This window comes from Pholis gunnellus (genome assembly GCF_910591455.1).
Source record: "Pholis gunnellus genome assembly, chromosome: 11".
In the NCBI taxonomy this organism is placed as follows: domain Eukaryota; kingdom Metazoa; phylum Chordata; class Actinopteri; order Perciformes; family Pholidae; genus Pholis; species Pholis gunnellus.
Window position 1 is genome coordinate 248,013 of NC_136538.1, and position 14,749 is coordinate 262,761.

A 14,749-nucleotide genomic window follows, 5' to 3' on the forward strand; every position below is an offset into this window, starting at 1 on the left:
CTAGCCTGGCTTTGTGCAAATTGAGGAAAAGAAATTGACTTAGTCTCATGAAATATCCGTTTGTTTTAAATTTCATGTGAACAAGAATTTAAAATAGTAATTCACGATTAAGACATATTGGGCATTGCATCAAACATGCATTATAGAGAGAAATAAGTTATGGCCAATCAATAAACTGTTGACAAGACATAACTGCCCCAAAAACCACAACTGTCATTTTTATTTGTCTTTCTGAATGAAATGACAAAAGAGATACAGTCTGTTAAACAGTCAGCTTTGTAGCAGTTTGTTGGTTTATCTTTACAGTTTGGACAGAACCAGGCTAGCTGTTACCTGCAGCTTCCAGTCTTTATGCTAAGCTAGGCTAACCACACCCTGAATCCAGCTCTGTACTCACACAGATGTGAAATTGATATCAATCCTCTGGCTCTCAGAAAGAAGGTAAATAAGCATATTTCCCAAAATGTTGAACTATTATCTTAACAGCAGAGCTGCTGCTGAAATACACATTACACAAAAACATTTGTTGATTCTGCTGGCTTTTTCCTGTGACTCATTTTACCTCCACCTACAGAAACCCCCCAGACCCCCTAAGGTATCACTATGGGATTGAGGCCTGGAGTGTGAGCAGACTCTGGGAATCAACCTCCCATACAGACTGCTGCAGGGGGTTCTGAAAAGTGTATGAAAAACAAATTCATGAGGCATACTGCTCGTTAGAGAAGGGGGGCCGGGGTCCCCCACAAGCTAAAGACATTAAACCCCAAATCCTCTCTGGGTCCTTCTTCCTCTGACTCCCCCTTCTGAAATGTATGCGACCTCAAGCACTTCCTGTCCAGAGATGTATATCATAGTGCATTATCGATAACAGCTCATAAAACCATTTCAGTATCGTGCTGTTGTTTTGAGATGCCTTTAAAAATGTAGCTAATGTCATGGCGATGGCAAAGCATGACAAAAAAAACTTTGATCATCTTAGCAGGAGCAGTTTAATAACTGAAAGGTTGAATTACGCTGGAAATGGCCTCTAGATCTGAAAAATCCCCCTTTACACAAGAGACTCTTATTCTTGGCACACACAGACTCTTATCACGTAGGGCTCCAGCAGGCCGCCTGGTAATTGCCTTGTTTTCTCTCAACTACCCAAGCCAAAGAGATGACGGGCCAAAGAACTGCAGAGCTCTGCATGTGCTAGCCTTCACTGTGCTACCAGCCATGTGTCTGTCCAGCTGCTGGAGTAGTTTCCCTTCCTAAAGCTTCACTCTTCTATTCCGATCATGAAGAAACTATAGTGGACCTCTGAGACATGAATGCTTTACGCTGTAGGATGAACAATAGTACAGGTTGAGTTTGTGTCATAATATTAACATTTATATTGCAAAACAGGCTAATTATTTCAGTTTTTGAGCATAAAGACTAATGGTGAAGTGCTTTTTGTGTCAAAGAGTTAGTTCCACAATAACGTTTTCATACCCGGTGTGTGTAGTCTCCACATACGCCCTGGAGAAAACAGAAAACAAGTTTCATCAGAAAAAGAAGACTTTTTCATCTTAAAAATTCATATCAGAAAGTCTCTGTTATAAGTGATAACTGAGGGCAATATATTTAAAAGGAGGTGTTTACCAGGCAAGGGGGGGTTCAACAAAAATCAGCTTTCATCTTTTGTATTGTAGGACGTGTAGTGTTTCAGAGCTTGGCCCATACTAGGGACTAAAAGTCAGGATATCTGCTGCTTCAACTTTGAACTTTTTACGTAATTTCTCCTTTAAGAGTCCCACAACTTTATGGAAGTGCGCTGCTAATTAGCTGGAGTGCCCCATTACAGAAAATAAACATCTGATTCCTTTTTTCCACCACTGCTGGATGGTAAACTATAAGATGTGTTACTTGGCCAAGTCGTCAAACTACTGCAAACCATGTCTCACCTTCTCCCCTTTGGGTCCAGGGTCCCCCTAGAAGAGAAACAATAAAAGGTGAATGAGATAAGTGAGTGGTTAAGCATTTAGCAGGTTATTATCGGATGAATGAGATCCGACTTGAGGAACTTACTGGGAGTCCTTTAACACCACGATGACCCTGAAAAACAACAGCAGCACAGTCGGTCTTAGATTTGCAGCTTCACAACGAATTCAACATGACTGAACACGAATGGCTCCAATAAACATGATGGAAACGAGTAAGAATGCCACGGTATCAATCACACTGATGAATTAGCTATTACAGGAGTCTATTCCAATTACTTGTTGTGGGTGAAGGCACTCATTTTGACTTCCCAGCAGGCCCTGGGGTGTGCCCAGTGTAAGTAGCTGTCAGAGCTCAGCGACTGGTTGATTAATGAACTCAGGGAGAGGGCCCAGTAGGACACATCCACTTCACCCCACGCTGCTGACCCCACAAGCTCGGCAGCTCCAAAGCCACTTTGTGAAGGCAACAACATCTCTATACATCTACCAGCCCAGCCCTCAAAGCCCTTTTTAATACTCCCTGACATCTGTCAGGAAGGAGACTGAGTAACAGGAGCTCATTACGGCCCCATTAATTAACATTAAACAGTATTTCAACAGTATCCAGCCCCACTTGGCCTCCTGGAAATTCTGACATTTGTACTGGCATGGAGTTCACTGGAGCTGTCCTCCTGCTTTAGAAAACAAACCCCTGATCTGACCAAGAGTAATGGTCTACCAACAGAGGCGTGCGAGAAGCTACTGAAATCAGCAGTCAGCCTCAGCTGGACAACACTGAAATGACCGACATGCACACGGCAACATCATTCAAGAAGAGAGCTCTTTTCTACACAAATCTGTTTTGAAGCTAGAAATAATTCAAGATGATGATCCAAATTGGTAAGTAACATGGCCAGTTGAAGGAACTCCTACAGAGTGAGAGAGCATTGATATCGAATGATTCTGCAAAACCTCAGAATGTGTCCAATAATTATGTTTCTTTTATGTTCAAATGCTTAAAAGTTAAAGATTGTGGTTAAGTTGAGTAAAAGAATGAACTTTAGATGTCTGTGATAGAACACAAACAACAGCCTTCACAACTTAATCTTCCTCCTCAAGGAGGTAAAGGCCCAAAAGGACACACCACTTCCTTCATTGAAGCTGAACATTAACTTAAATAGTAAATGGACTGTATTTGTATCGTGCTTTTCTAGTCTTCCAACCACTCAAAGCTCTTTAACCCTACATGTCATCATTCACCCACCCACACCTATTCATACACTGATGACAGGGGCTACCATGCAAGGTCTTGGCTGCCCATCAGGACTATCTAACATTCATACCCATTTATACACCGCAGGCTCAGGAATCAAGTGATTTGGGAATATAGAACGTTAAGGGTGAAGCAAATGCTTGAGGCTTTAAATGTCCTCTAGCCTCAGTGAGTGTAAATCCCTTTGGGCCCATTTCACTTGGTCAGAGTTTTACCTACTAATTGCATGCAACCCACTGTTAGCCCATCACTGTGTGATATAAATCAGGCCAATCACTTCATTTTTGCTTTGGCTTGTTGGTGTAAATTCCATACATGCTCAAAATGTTATGGGCTCAGATGACCGGTGTGGATGGTATTATAGTGCAACTATGTTTATGACTGCTTACCATGTCTCCCTTCGGTCCGTTCTGTCCCTGTGTGAACATTAAAGCAGTGAGTGCAGGTGGTATAATAACTGAATCAATCTTAACAGATACCAACACTTGATTTCCTCGGACAAAGTTCTTAGAAATATTCATAGCATGTTTAACCCCGCCCGCTAAAATAACAGTTATGACGCTAATAGAGATTGTATTACAATAATGACCATAATCATCCTTAGCTTAATTATGCTCATTATCATCACTGAGTGCTTCTGGGTACTGAAGAAGCACTCAATTACTCAGTTATTTCACTTTTTGACAGGAACTTGGGGAAACTCACAGACTTGCCATCCAACCCAATTGGGCCCTAGGATAAGAGAAGAGAAGGGGATGTTTTAGTACATATGGAGATCAAATCACTGCACCAGCTGGTCCCGTTACAAAATCTGTTGGAAAACTGTCGATTTGCAAATACTCACTATATACTTAGCAGTTAAAGTAAAATGCAAAGGTGATGTCAGTGTGGATGAAGCCAGTCATGTTGGCAGTAAAGTGAAATGTAGGTTACGATAAACCCTGATTCAGGATCGTCCTGTTCATCATGTAACTCGTAAATATCAGTCGGACTTCAACATTCAGCTCCAGGCAGAATGTTGAAATACTTGTTAGTATTGTACCTACCTACCTTGCATGCTCGTAAAGTAACAAAATATAGTTTTCTCCTTCACCCACCCGACTTGAGTACGGATGAGAAGCCCTCAGTGCTGCCACTGGTGGCCAGAAGCTATATTGCAGCAATGCTAGTAATTGAAATAGTATTGTAGTTTATAAACCTTCTGCCTTTGGTCAGTGGGGAAATCATTTCTGATCTTTGTTGGCTTGTTTTGTCTTTTATAGAATAAATCATGTTGTTTTTTATGTTGCTTCTTTACAATACGTACTTTACTTCAAAGTCAATACAAGATTGCTGACAACCATGTCAGTTTGTTTTTTAACCTGTAACATATAAAAAATAAAAAAGTAACTATTTACTATTTTACTTTCTTATTTCTTCTAATCAAGCATGCAAAATAGAAGTATATAGTCACTGGTGGTGTATCATTGGCAGCTGATTCACCGTTATTCAGGAACAGTCCATTAGGAAGGTATTCAGAATGCTATTTAGAGATATCTATAGGAACTAACCATTCGTTAGCATATTATCTAGCTCTCAATTCTCAATTCACAGTCTTCACTATCACTATATATTTGAGAGTTATTCACAAATGTTCTTTGTGAAGTCTTTGTGAATAAATTAGTTTCTTACCTGTTCCATGGTCACTTGTAATTATTTTGTAATTACGCCCTCCTGCCTTTTGTTTATTCAAGTAAAATCTAAATACACACATGGTCATGACTTACTGGAAAGCCTGGAAATCCTCTTGTCCCAGGTTGTCCCTGAAATAAACAGAAAGAGCAGTGTGTTTGTTGTTGTTGTTCTGAAAGTCTGATTTCAAAAAATCAGCTGGAAGCAGGTCAGTGGAAGAGGAACCAGTTCTCTCCCTCTACTGAGGTTTGAGGTGAGAACAAACATTGATTTTGGCACAAGGAGTGATTCTGAAGACTCTGGGGAACACATTGAGTGTGTGTGAGTGTGTCCTCTCTGCACAGGAGGAAATTGGATGCTGAAATGGAACACTGAAAAGAAAAGCGTTCTAATCTGATGAAGATGTAGGACTAGGGGGAGAAGGATAATGAGCTCAATGAGTGTATGTCAATAACAACTAGCCAGGATACTTCAGCTTAGCTCTTCAAACTGGCACGAGACATGTAATGTCCGCGGGAAAATAGTGATGTGAAAACAAAGATGTAGGGATAGACAATTACCAGGCGGTGAACGTGACTAATGACACAGGTTGTCTGGAGGCCGAGGTAGTGCAGGCAGCTTTGAAAGGTTTCTATCCAAAAGACCAGACTTAGTATTTTTTTTATTCGTGGTTTTAGAATTTAGGATAATTTCAAACTTTTCAGAGTCTTGTGGTCAAACTCCAAAACTCCCTTTGGTTGCTAGTTCTAAAAAAATGTATATATATATATATTTACCCAAGGTTATTTTTTTGTAGCTTTTAATAGCTTTTTTAAATTAATGTAAATTGAAAGCTACAAAAAATGTAAGAAAAATATTCCTGCGAAACATGAAAAAGACGTCCTAAAAGAGCTGCTAGTGATGACCGTGAGAAGCAGCTGGAAGCTCTTTGAAAAAGTAAGTAAGTGCACCTTGAGTTCTTTTTTGTTTTAACAAAATACTATTTCCAAGGTCAATAATTCATTTCCATGCTCAACTTTTACGCCAACACTGGCAAGAAGTAGATACATGATACATGATAAAAGGATGAAATCGCTGCAAAGTTTCTTCTTTGAGTTAAGTGACTTTCATGCTCAAATCTTGGGGCTACACGCATCAGTTCTAAAACTACACAATCTGTTGATGACAACCATGAGATGTGGTTGAACGTTCCAGAAAAGCTTAACATGTAAAATGAAGAATCGCCTATTACACTCACTGACTTCCAATCTAGCATGGAAATGCCTTTTGCAAAAGTTCCCATGTAAACAAGCATAATTGTCATTAAAATGTTTTCCTGCATGTAGTTAAGAAGTCATTGTGCATGTGCTATAAAACACCTTGTGCATTTATCAATAAAATGAGCGTTATGCAGCACATGGTCTCAAAGTGGAAAGATCTTTGCCCTCATCCATCTAACCCGATGAAACCACAATGTGGAGAAGAAGTCGAGGCACCGGGCTTGCCTCAGCTGTCAGATCCTCTCATTTTCCTCACCTCTCTGTTGAATTAACTCTCTTTTTCCGTTTAAGGTCACGACTGGAGTCTCTCATGTCAATCTCACCTGCTGTGCTGAACTAGCTTCTAAGTGTTTCTGACTGACTGGCCCTCTAAGTGCGGAACTTGGCTCCTACTGAACAGAGCTTCCTACACAGCCTGTTATTCATTAGAGGTGCCTATAACCATCTAGCAGGAGTGGGTACACACGGTCAGATTGTAAGAACCACCAATTAGAAGAACAGATGTGTGCTCCACTTAAATTGGCTAGACTTAGGCCATCCTTAGAAAAAGGCATATTATAGTACTTAGAGGCAACATTGTCCACCTGGAAAGTGAAAAGGAGAAGAAAAACAAACACTGAAAGCATTTGGCCTCATGACAGGAGAATTTGGTTTATAACAATAGATGTCTGGATAACTAATATTGAGCCCAGTTGGACCAGGATGGATTTTCTCGCTTTGCTTCCTGATAACGCAAGCATGACTAGTGATCCAACATGTGGCACAATGCTGCTGTTTCCACAGTCTGTAATTATATAGCATTATTCTATCATTTGGGGTGTGTTCATGTGCTTGGCTGGACTCACCAATTGTCTAGTTTAATCAACAGAACTGAAGGTCTGTTATGTTTAGGAACCCTAATATGTTAAGCAGGGGTCTAATAAAATGCTTGGTTTGATTCAAGATTAGAGGTTTATGAGGTGTAGGGAGAGGTAAAGGCACTTACCGGAGGTCCTCTTGGACCAATGATAGACAGACCTGGCTCGCCTGGTGCTCCCTATCGATAGATAGAAGAGAGGAAGAAAGAGGAAGATATCATTAGAGAAATTCAGCGCATCCAAAAGTAATTCGCTTTAGCGGAGGCAAATCCAAACGAACACTGTGTCTAATCCTGACACATGAATACTTCCTCTGACAACTGTGGTGGACATGCACAGAAATGTATGTCTCACTCTGGTCTCACTAGAAAGTTCCTCAGTGAAGTTGATCCACGTGATCCTGTGAAATAGGTAATGCTAGAGGCTTGGCGACTATTTGTAGGGTTAGTCGGTTAGCTGCTTTAGTTAGCAACTAACTGCTAACAAGCTGACTGGTTATTATGACAGACACATATTTGTAGCGACTTGTCGAGTCGTGTAACAAAGCTAATAGGCTTCCACTCTTTTGGAATCTGAAGACTATTTGCTATTGATCAAGAGCACATCAACTCATGTCAAAATCAATCAAAGCCTAACTACCATTGCCCATGCAAGCAAAATCTCAGAATGCAGCAATTTAATCTTCGATAATTTTGCTGGAATTTTTAAATGCTTGATAGACCACGCCTCAAATATTTAGATTGACAATCACTTTCATCCCAGACCAACTGGTTTCAGGACCGTGCTTCATAACTGGACAGTGTGACTCAAAAGGTCAGCGGTGCGGCTGTACAAACAGCGGAGTGCCTCTGGGCTCTAGATTTGGCCGAGAATAGTTGATTTGAACCTAACCCCCCCCCCCCCCGCCTGCACAATCCCGCAAACCACCAAGGCCACATTGGCCAACTCGGGTTTCCAGCACTTTCCCTTAATAGCTTCTGTCCTCCTGAAGGGAAACCCTATCTCAGGGACATATCTGATGGTCATCCATCAAATTAATTCTAAATATTCCTGAACAAAATGAGTTTTCTCACTCTTGGTTTATTGTCAGATGTATCACCAAGGGGCCAGAAGGCAAAGGTACTGGTGGAAAAACAGGATTCCTTTCATCTGAGGCAGTTTTCAGTGACTTGATTGTGTTTCTACAGCTTTAGTAGGTTAGACAAGTGAAGATCTACAGACACACTCATGGAGAAATTGAATAACTTTGATTGCAAGAGGTCAAGGCAATGAGCTGAAGTTAGAATCACAACTAAAACCAGGACCCACTCATACACCAACATAAAACCATGCATATGTTGGGAAACACAACCAGACAAATGATGTAGATCTCATTTCCTTCTAAATGGAATTTTCTCAAGCCCCTAAAGAGTAGGGTGTCCATCTGCTGTGTTATTTTTGCAAAACCAATCCATCATGTCTTTCTGTTTTTTCTCTCAGCCGGACTCACTTTGCCAGTCTCTTCCCCCAAACACTGTCCCACTAAACCCACAGAAGCCACTTGTTTGAAGAGTGCAGTGTTTTGGAAAAGGTTTGTCTTCATTTATTCACTTTGAGTACGGTGAATATGGCCCTGCCCTCCCTAACCTTTATCTCTAAAACTTAAAGACGTAAAAAGACAAAGGAGGGAAAAATGTTAATATGAAAACTATTTATTGTATCAGCTGAAAAGATATTGCTCAACAATGTCTTGGAATACAGAAAGTGGCCACGCATAGTATACAGATGCCCAGTGGAGTTTACTTGTAAACTAAGTTTGTGTTTGAATTCACAGTGTGAATCCTTGAGGCCCAGCACACATGTAGAATGCATGTTCTTCTTCATCAACTATTTGTAAAGCCAATTTTGAAACTTGCATTGTTTACACCTGTTTACAAGCTGGCAGTCCTCTTCTTCGCTTTCTTTGTTTTTGATGGCGCTGCATCTATTGGCATGTCACTGCTGTCTGTCACTGTTGTTGATCAGTGGAATAGTGTGAAACCATCGGTATGCATCATGCACGTGCATCTATCCATCTACACAAGAACAAACTCAACAGGGACTCACTCTTAGAAACATTGCTCCATAGCGCTAAAAGTGATCAACTCCACAGGTTACGCTTTCAGATTGACTGGTAAGCAGCTGTGTGTGTAACTTGATGTAACTTCCACATTTGGAACTTAAACTCGACCTTCAGCAAACTGCAGCAGACATCGATACTCTTTGAGGGTAGAGTTCATTTCATGGATGTGAATAAAAGTGATCATTTTGCTTTGTATGTGCCTGTGCTGCTGACCATGACAGATTTACTGCATGTTTACCATCTCTGTTGACACTTATGCTATTCATGAAGCCAAGTCGGAGATATCGGAGCCTACAGTAAAATTTGTTTTACATGGAAATTCCACCTTGAGGCCAATATCAATCTTGTCTCTCCCAGCTGGCAGCTTATATGCATGGTAACTTCTATAATGCACCAGAAACAACATTTATTTATCTCAGTATATAACTCTATTAATTCTAAGTTCTCTTTGAGAAGCCCCTACTCTGCTGTGGCCTCTATAAACCTTTCTCCACTTTCTTTGGGGAGTTTTAAATTTGAACTTTCAGCCGCTTATGTGACAAATCATTACTATTGTGTTTCATGGTGTAAAGAGTTCAGGTAATCCAACCAGGGTGGGAAACCATTAACAGAACGTGACCCTCATGCTGTTTGAAAATACAGACCTGAGTCCCTGATATAAATCACATGCAACCTGTACAGTGCACAGCTCTGCACTTGAGCAGCCTGATGATAATCCACCGTTCCACGCTTCTTCCTACTCGCGCTGATGCAAACAGACTGGTTTGACGATAGATGACCAAAGTAAGAAAGGAGTGCTAATCAAAGTCAAATATTTACAGGACAATGTTTGTCTTTGACTGATGCTTTTTTGACTGACTGATTTTGAAGTAATCCTGCTCATGGCACATGGTCCCAAACTTACCTTCTCCCCTGCTTGTCCTTTTAAGCCCTGGGATCATCAGTCACAGCAGACACAGTCGCATGCAAAAAGGTGTGAAGGGAGGAGACACAAGAGAGAGAGGAACCAGTGTTAGAGATATGGAGAGGGTTCGGGGCATGCAGCATCCTCAGGACTAGTGATGAGGAGGTGGTGAAAGAACTACGGCGAGCAGCTGTATGTGTAAGTTAAGTGGAAGCTAAAGGCTAATGGGTGTCTGACACGTCCTGTCTGATGGTGGAATCAGGGATCAAACTTTGAAAATGTGAGATTCAGTGTATCATGCAGCGCTTCAGGTTTGTGCATTGAATCAGCCACATCATTGTAGCTGGTCTGACAAAGGTAGTTTGTCTTCCTCATACAATCATCAAAAGGAACACTGGTACATTTTCTTTTATGAGGCCATTTTACACAAACTGCCTCCTTATCTATGTCATATCTATTATCATAACTACAGAGACATTTAAACTGGATTATTTTATAAGCATGCACGATCTTAAAAAGAGGATTAAGGACTATTTGACCCCTGAATGCACATGTCAGTGTTACTGAATGACACTGCTAATTCTTTTTAAATCTTTGTAATTGTTTGATGTATTTTGCTGTTTGTTATAAGTCTGTTAATTGTGCTTTTATGTGAAACTGTATTTGCTGCCGTCTTAGCCAGGACTCCCTCAAAAAGACATTTTGAATTTCATGGGACACTGGTTCTATAAAGGTTTTATATAATATCTACAAAAAATGAACCATTAAACAGAATTAACAGAAAAGTTCTGCATTCACGCCCACTTTATGCAGCTTCTTTTCAATATTCTTTCAGCAACTTTCCTTACTTATTGGGCATACTTTCGAGGAGAGACTGTCCAAATATTGTCCCCAAATACAGGACTCATTGTGATGATATTACACAGACATACAAAAGAGACAGAGTTCTTGGCGAGACTTGCAACCAAGTTAATTTAAAGCAACTGAGACTTAAAAGATTGCAGCACATAAGTGCAGCATCAAGATGGACTTTTCCAACAGACACCATGATAGAAAAATAGTACAGGTTAAACATTTCACTTCACTTCCTTTGAGAACGGTCACGAAGGAAAGCGTGTGACTCCCATGTCATTTCACTATTACTGGCCTTTCATATAAAATGAGATAAACATCTGCATTTTCTTAGCCATGTGAGAGGCCTGTGAGCTATGGAGACCACAGTGTCATATGAGTAAAACATATAAATAATACCTACATGTGATGGGGCTGAAACTGTTGGAAATATGGCATATCCAAAAGAAATGTTCAAAACTAACCAAATGAATTGAGCGGTAACCCTGTAAATTACAGGCCGTCAACTGCACAGAAATAGTTGGTTGTGGTTACACAACTGCACAGCAGCCTGGGTGGGCTGAGAGGGACATCATCACAAGCTGTCTTAAATAGCACACAGTGACGTCTAATACCTGAAGAATATATTAAAGATGCTACAACTGACAGCTGGAAGGCCCTAAAGACACATTTAGGGGTTTGTGTTACTCTGTGCATATGAGAATATGGCAGTATCACAATGTATTTTCTAAAATATGATTGTATGCATTCCACATTGTTCTCCTGTATTGTATTACAGTACGGGTAGTGATACAGCACTTTCTGGGAATGGTATCGTCCTGCTTTTCCAAGCTTTGTCTGAGGGGAGGCTGACCTCGGCACTACAGAGTTCAACTGTTCCAAAGGTTTCCTCCAGCGAACGCTGATAGTTTTACTGGATCAATGTTACATTTGGGGATTCTGGGAATCGATAGTTGCTGTAGGAAAATGAGCAAATATAAGTTTAAACAAGCATTATTATTGATTGTAATTTTAATTATTATTTATCTTGATTAATGTTAATTCCTGACATCACAATTAATGAGGTCAAGGAAATGTGGGACTAATTAAACTAACACTACCTGAGTATCTGTAGTTGTGGTAAACAGTTCTTTTCAGTATTTCATTCTTGTATATTAATACCACAGATGACTAATTACAATTTACCAGTGTTCATTTCTGATTATACGTTATTAGCAATACCATGCTCACCTAAAGCTGACTAGTGAGAAAATCTCAACAATTATAATGCTACACTTTTCAAATTCATACAATAAACAATGCAGTTAAGGTCCCCGAACACCCCACAGGTGTTTTCAGTGATTTTGGTTAATGCTGCTCAGTTTGAAGGTGGGCTTTACTATGCTGGGTGAAATGTGTTCCACCCTAACAGGTAAAGGGGATGTCAATCAAACAGTCTGTGTACACACCCACTCACACCTGAGAAGAGCCCTGATCAGCCAAAATAAGTGACACTACTGGTGTGGACTAATAAAGGTGTGTCGGTACGTCTGGACCAAAAAAACCTAGTGCGGAGTAGCATCGAAACGTCTCCAGTCAAACGATACCAGCTTTCGACCCTTCTATATACAGTATGTGTATGGTTTGTCTCGCAGCATATCAACGTAAGCACTCATGGATTTATGTGTGACAAATAAAACACATTCAGTCAGCATGGTGTATTTGACGGAGTTGGTAGTTCTACGTGTCGAGATGCCACCAAAATATTGAAAAGTATGGCTTTACTACGCGCCTGTGGCATCTGGTGGTATTACCATTCACATGATGGGCATCATAGGATGTATAGAAATAAAAGGGTATCATCAAATGAATTCTCCTATTGGTATGACTTTAAGGGGATTGGTTTTAAACGATACCAGCCCTATTGTGGGTAGACCGCAGATCTACTGCGTTCCTTAGAACTCATGTTGCTTATGTGATAATAAATGTAACCATTACAATAGCGCACCTGGTCCGCAAGCGCAAGTCACTCACCATTCTCCCAGGAATCCCCATGTTTCCTTTGTCTCCCTATTGACCAACGCAAATTCAGAAGAAACAAGGGTCAATAAGAAGGTTAGACTGAAGTGAACTCCTAAAGGGATACCTTGACATATATACTTTACTTATTTTCACTACATAAATGTAATCTCATCTGATTAAATGGAATCTAATTGAAATAACTTCCATAAGAACAGCAGATACTATAGATCCCTAACATAGTGGGAACGACATGCTAATACTGGGTTTGTGGAAGTCCTAATGCCATGGTATCCGTTTAAGGGCTTGAATCATTTGTGATGACAGGCCTCAGTCAGTGAAACATGCCATGCCTTATTCTGACACTAAAGACACACATTCCATGATATTGTGATGCTGTGAAGAAGAACAAAACCATTGTGCTGCATTCATGCAACCCAATGAGAGATTCAGTTTAAGGCCCTCCTCCATCGCTTTATAAAGACTCTCCTTTCACACTATGGATAAACATTAACAGGATGATGAGGGTCAGGCTGTTGCCATACATTGTTCATAGCTATACCTACAAAAAGTAATGCAGTATAATTGGTATATAACCCACATAATCTGGAACCAGCACAGATGATGTAGCATAGAGAGCGATAAGGTGAGCACAGGGATGAGGCTAGGACGGGTGGGTGTGTCTGAAACACAGGACTCTCACACAGGACGTGTTTGTCACGTATCTTCCGTACTTAATGCAATTTCCATAGTTGTTTTAACACAAACTATGATCTTTTCCTAACCTAACCAAGTAGTACACAGTGTCAACAGACTTTTGACAGCATTGGGGACACCCACTTGATAATAAACTCACAACATACATTATGGACATCTCCCACAAGTTTCCTTTTTCCAGATTTCTTTGGAGATCAACTTTATCATAAATATTCACAGCTCAATTTCATGAATTGAAAGCCAATGCAAAAACAGAAATCTTCATTTGTAATACCACGATAGCAATTTTATTACAGTTTCTTTGATAAACCCAGTCGTCAGAAAAAAACATGTTGGTATTGTATGTTTCTGGAAACACAAGATGGTGAATATCGTCATTTCTAAATGACAAATAAGTTTCATATCAGCCTCCTATCACACCTGCAGAAACACATAATGACACGACGTAGTGAAACAATCAACATCTTTCACACTCTACATACGTGTTTTTAAGAACGATTTGTTCTGGTTTAGCGACACCGGAGGTTACCTTACTTTGCTGTTGAAATAACACATGTACCAACCACTAAGGGCAGCAGACACCCGGAGAGGCCACTCTAACTGAAAAACAACTAGTGCTTCAGCTTACAGACAGTTTATAGCCATATGTTGAAACATCATAAAACCACTGCACTACAGTACAAAACCAAGGCATGCTGTCCTGTGTGGTGCTCAGCTCTTACTGACTGTTGTCTGTCTTCGCTCAGATGTAACCACTCAGTGTTGAAGGCTGGGCAAATGGCTGCAAAATACATGGCCTCAAGAAACTAATTAACTCAACAGTAATGTATCTTTCTAGCTGGCGAGAGTCGTCCACATCCACGGGAGCATGGGTTTGCTACTGTATGGTGAATTCATCAGCTAATATTTGATCAGAAACCTATTTTTAGTTGAGGAAGTATTTGATATTACCTCCTGAAAAGCCTGTTTAAAGCAAAGACCGACCCGTGATGTTAGAGTGGTTCATGTTGATGTCTTAGTCAAATATGAACTGTCAATCTTCTACCCAAGCAACACATTGTCACAAAAAACATATAGTTTCCGCTCATTACAAGCATAGAGTCTCTTTTCAAAATAAACCTCCAACGTACAAAATTGTGGTTGTTGCTAAAATAAGCACATTTGTTATATAACT

At 40.3% G+C, this 14,749-nt stretch overlaps 1 protein-coding gene across 1 annotated transcript in view; it reads right to left on the reverse strand.

Moving 5' to 3' along the window:
- Window positions 1–10,151, reverse strand: part of col13a1 (collagen, type XIII, alpha 1) — a gene marked incomplete at its 5' end in the record, with an annotated part of 60,002 nt that extends 49,851 nt beyond the window's left edge. The window contains 9 exon segments of the mRNA XM_079169431.1: window positions 1,474–1,500; window positions 1,926–1,952; window positions 2,050–2,076; window positions 3,606–3,632; window positions 3,922–3,948; window positions 4,983–5,018; window positions 7,132–7,182; window positions 10,009–10,038; window positions 10,041–10,151. Of these exon segments, the coding sequence (XP_079025557.1) occupies window positions 1,474–1,500; window positions 1,926–1,952; window positions 2,050–2,076; window positions 3,606–3,632; window positions 3,922–3,948; window positions 4,983–5,018; window positions 7,132–7,182; window positions 10,009–10,038; window positions 10,041–10,151 (363 nt within the window).
- Between the last annotated feature and the right edge of the window lie 4,598 nt (window positions 10,152–14,749).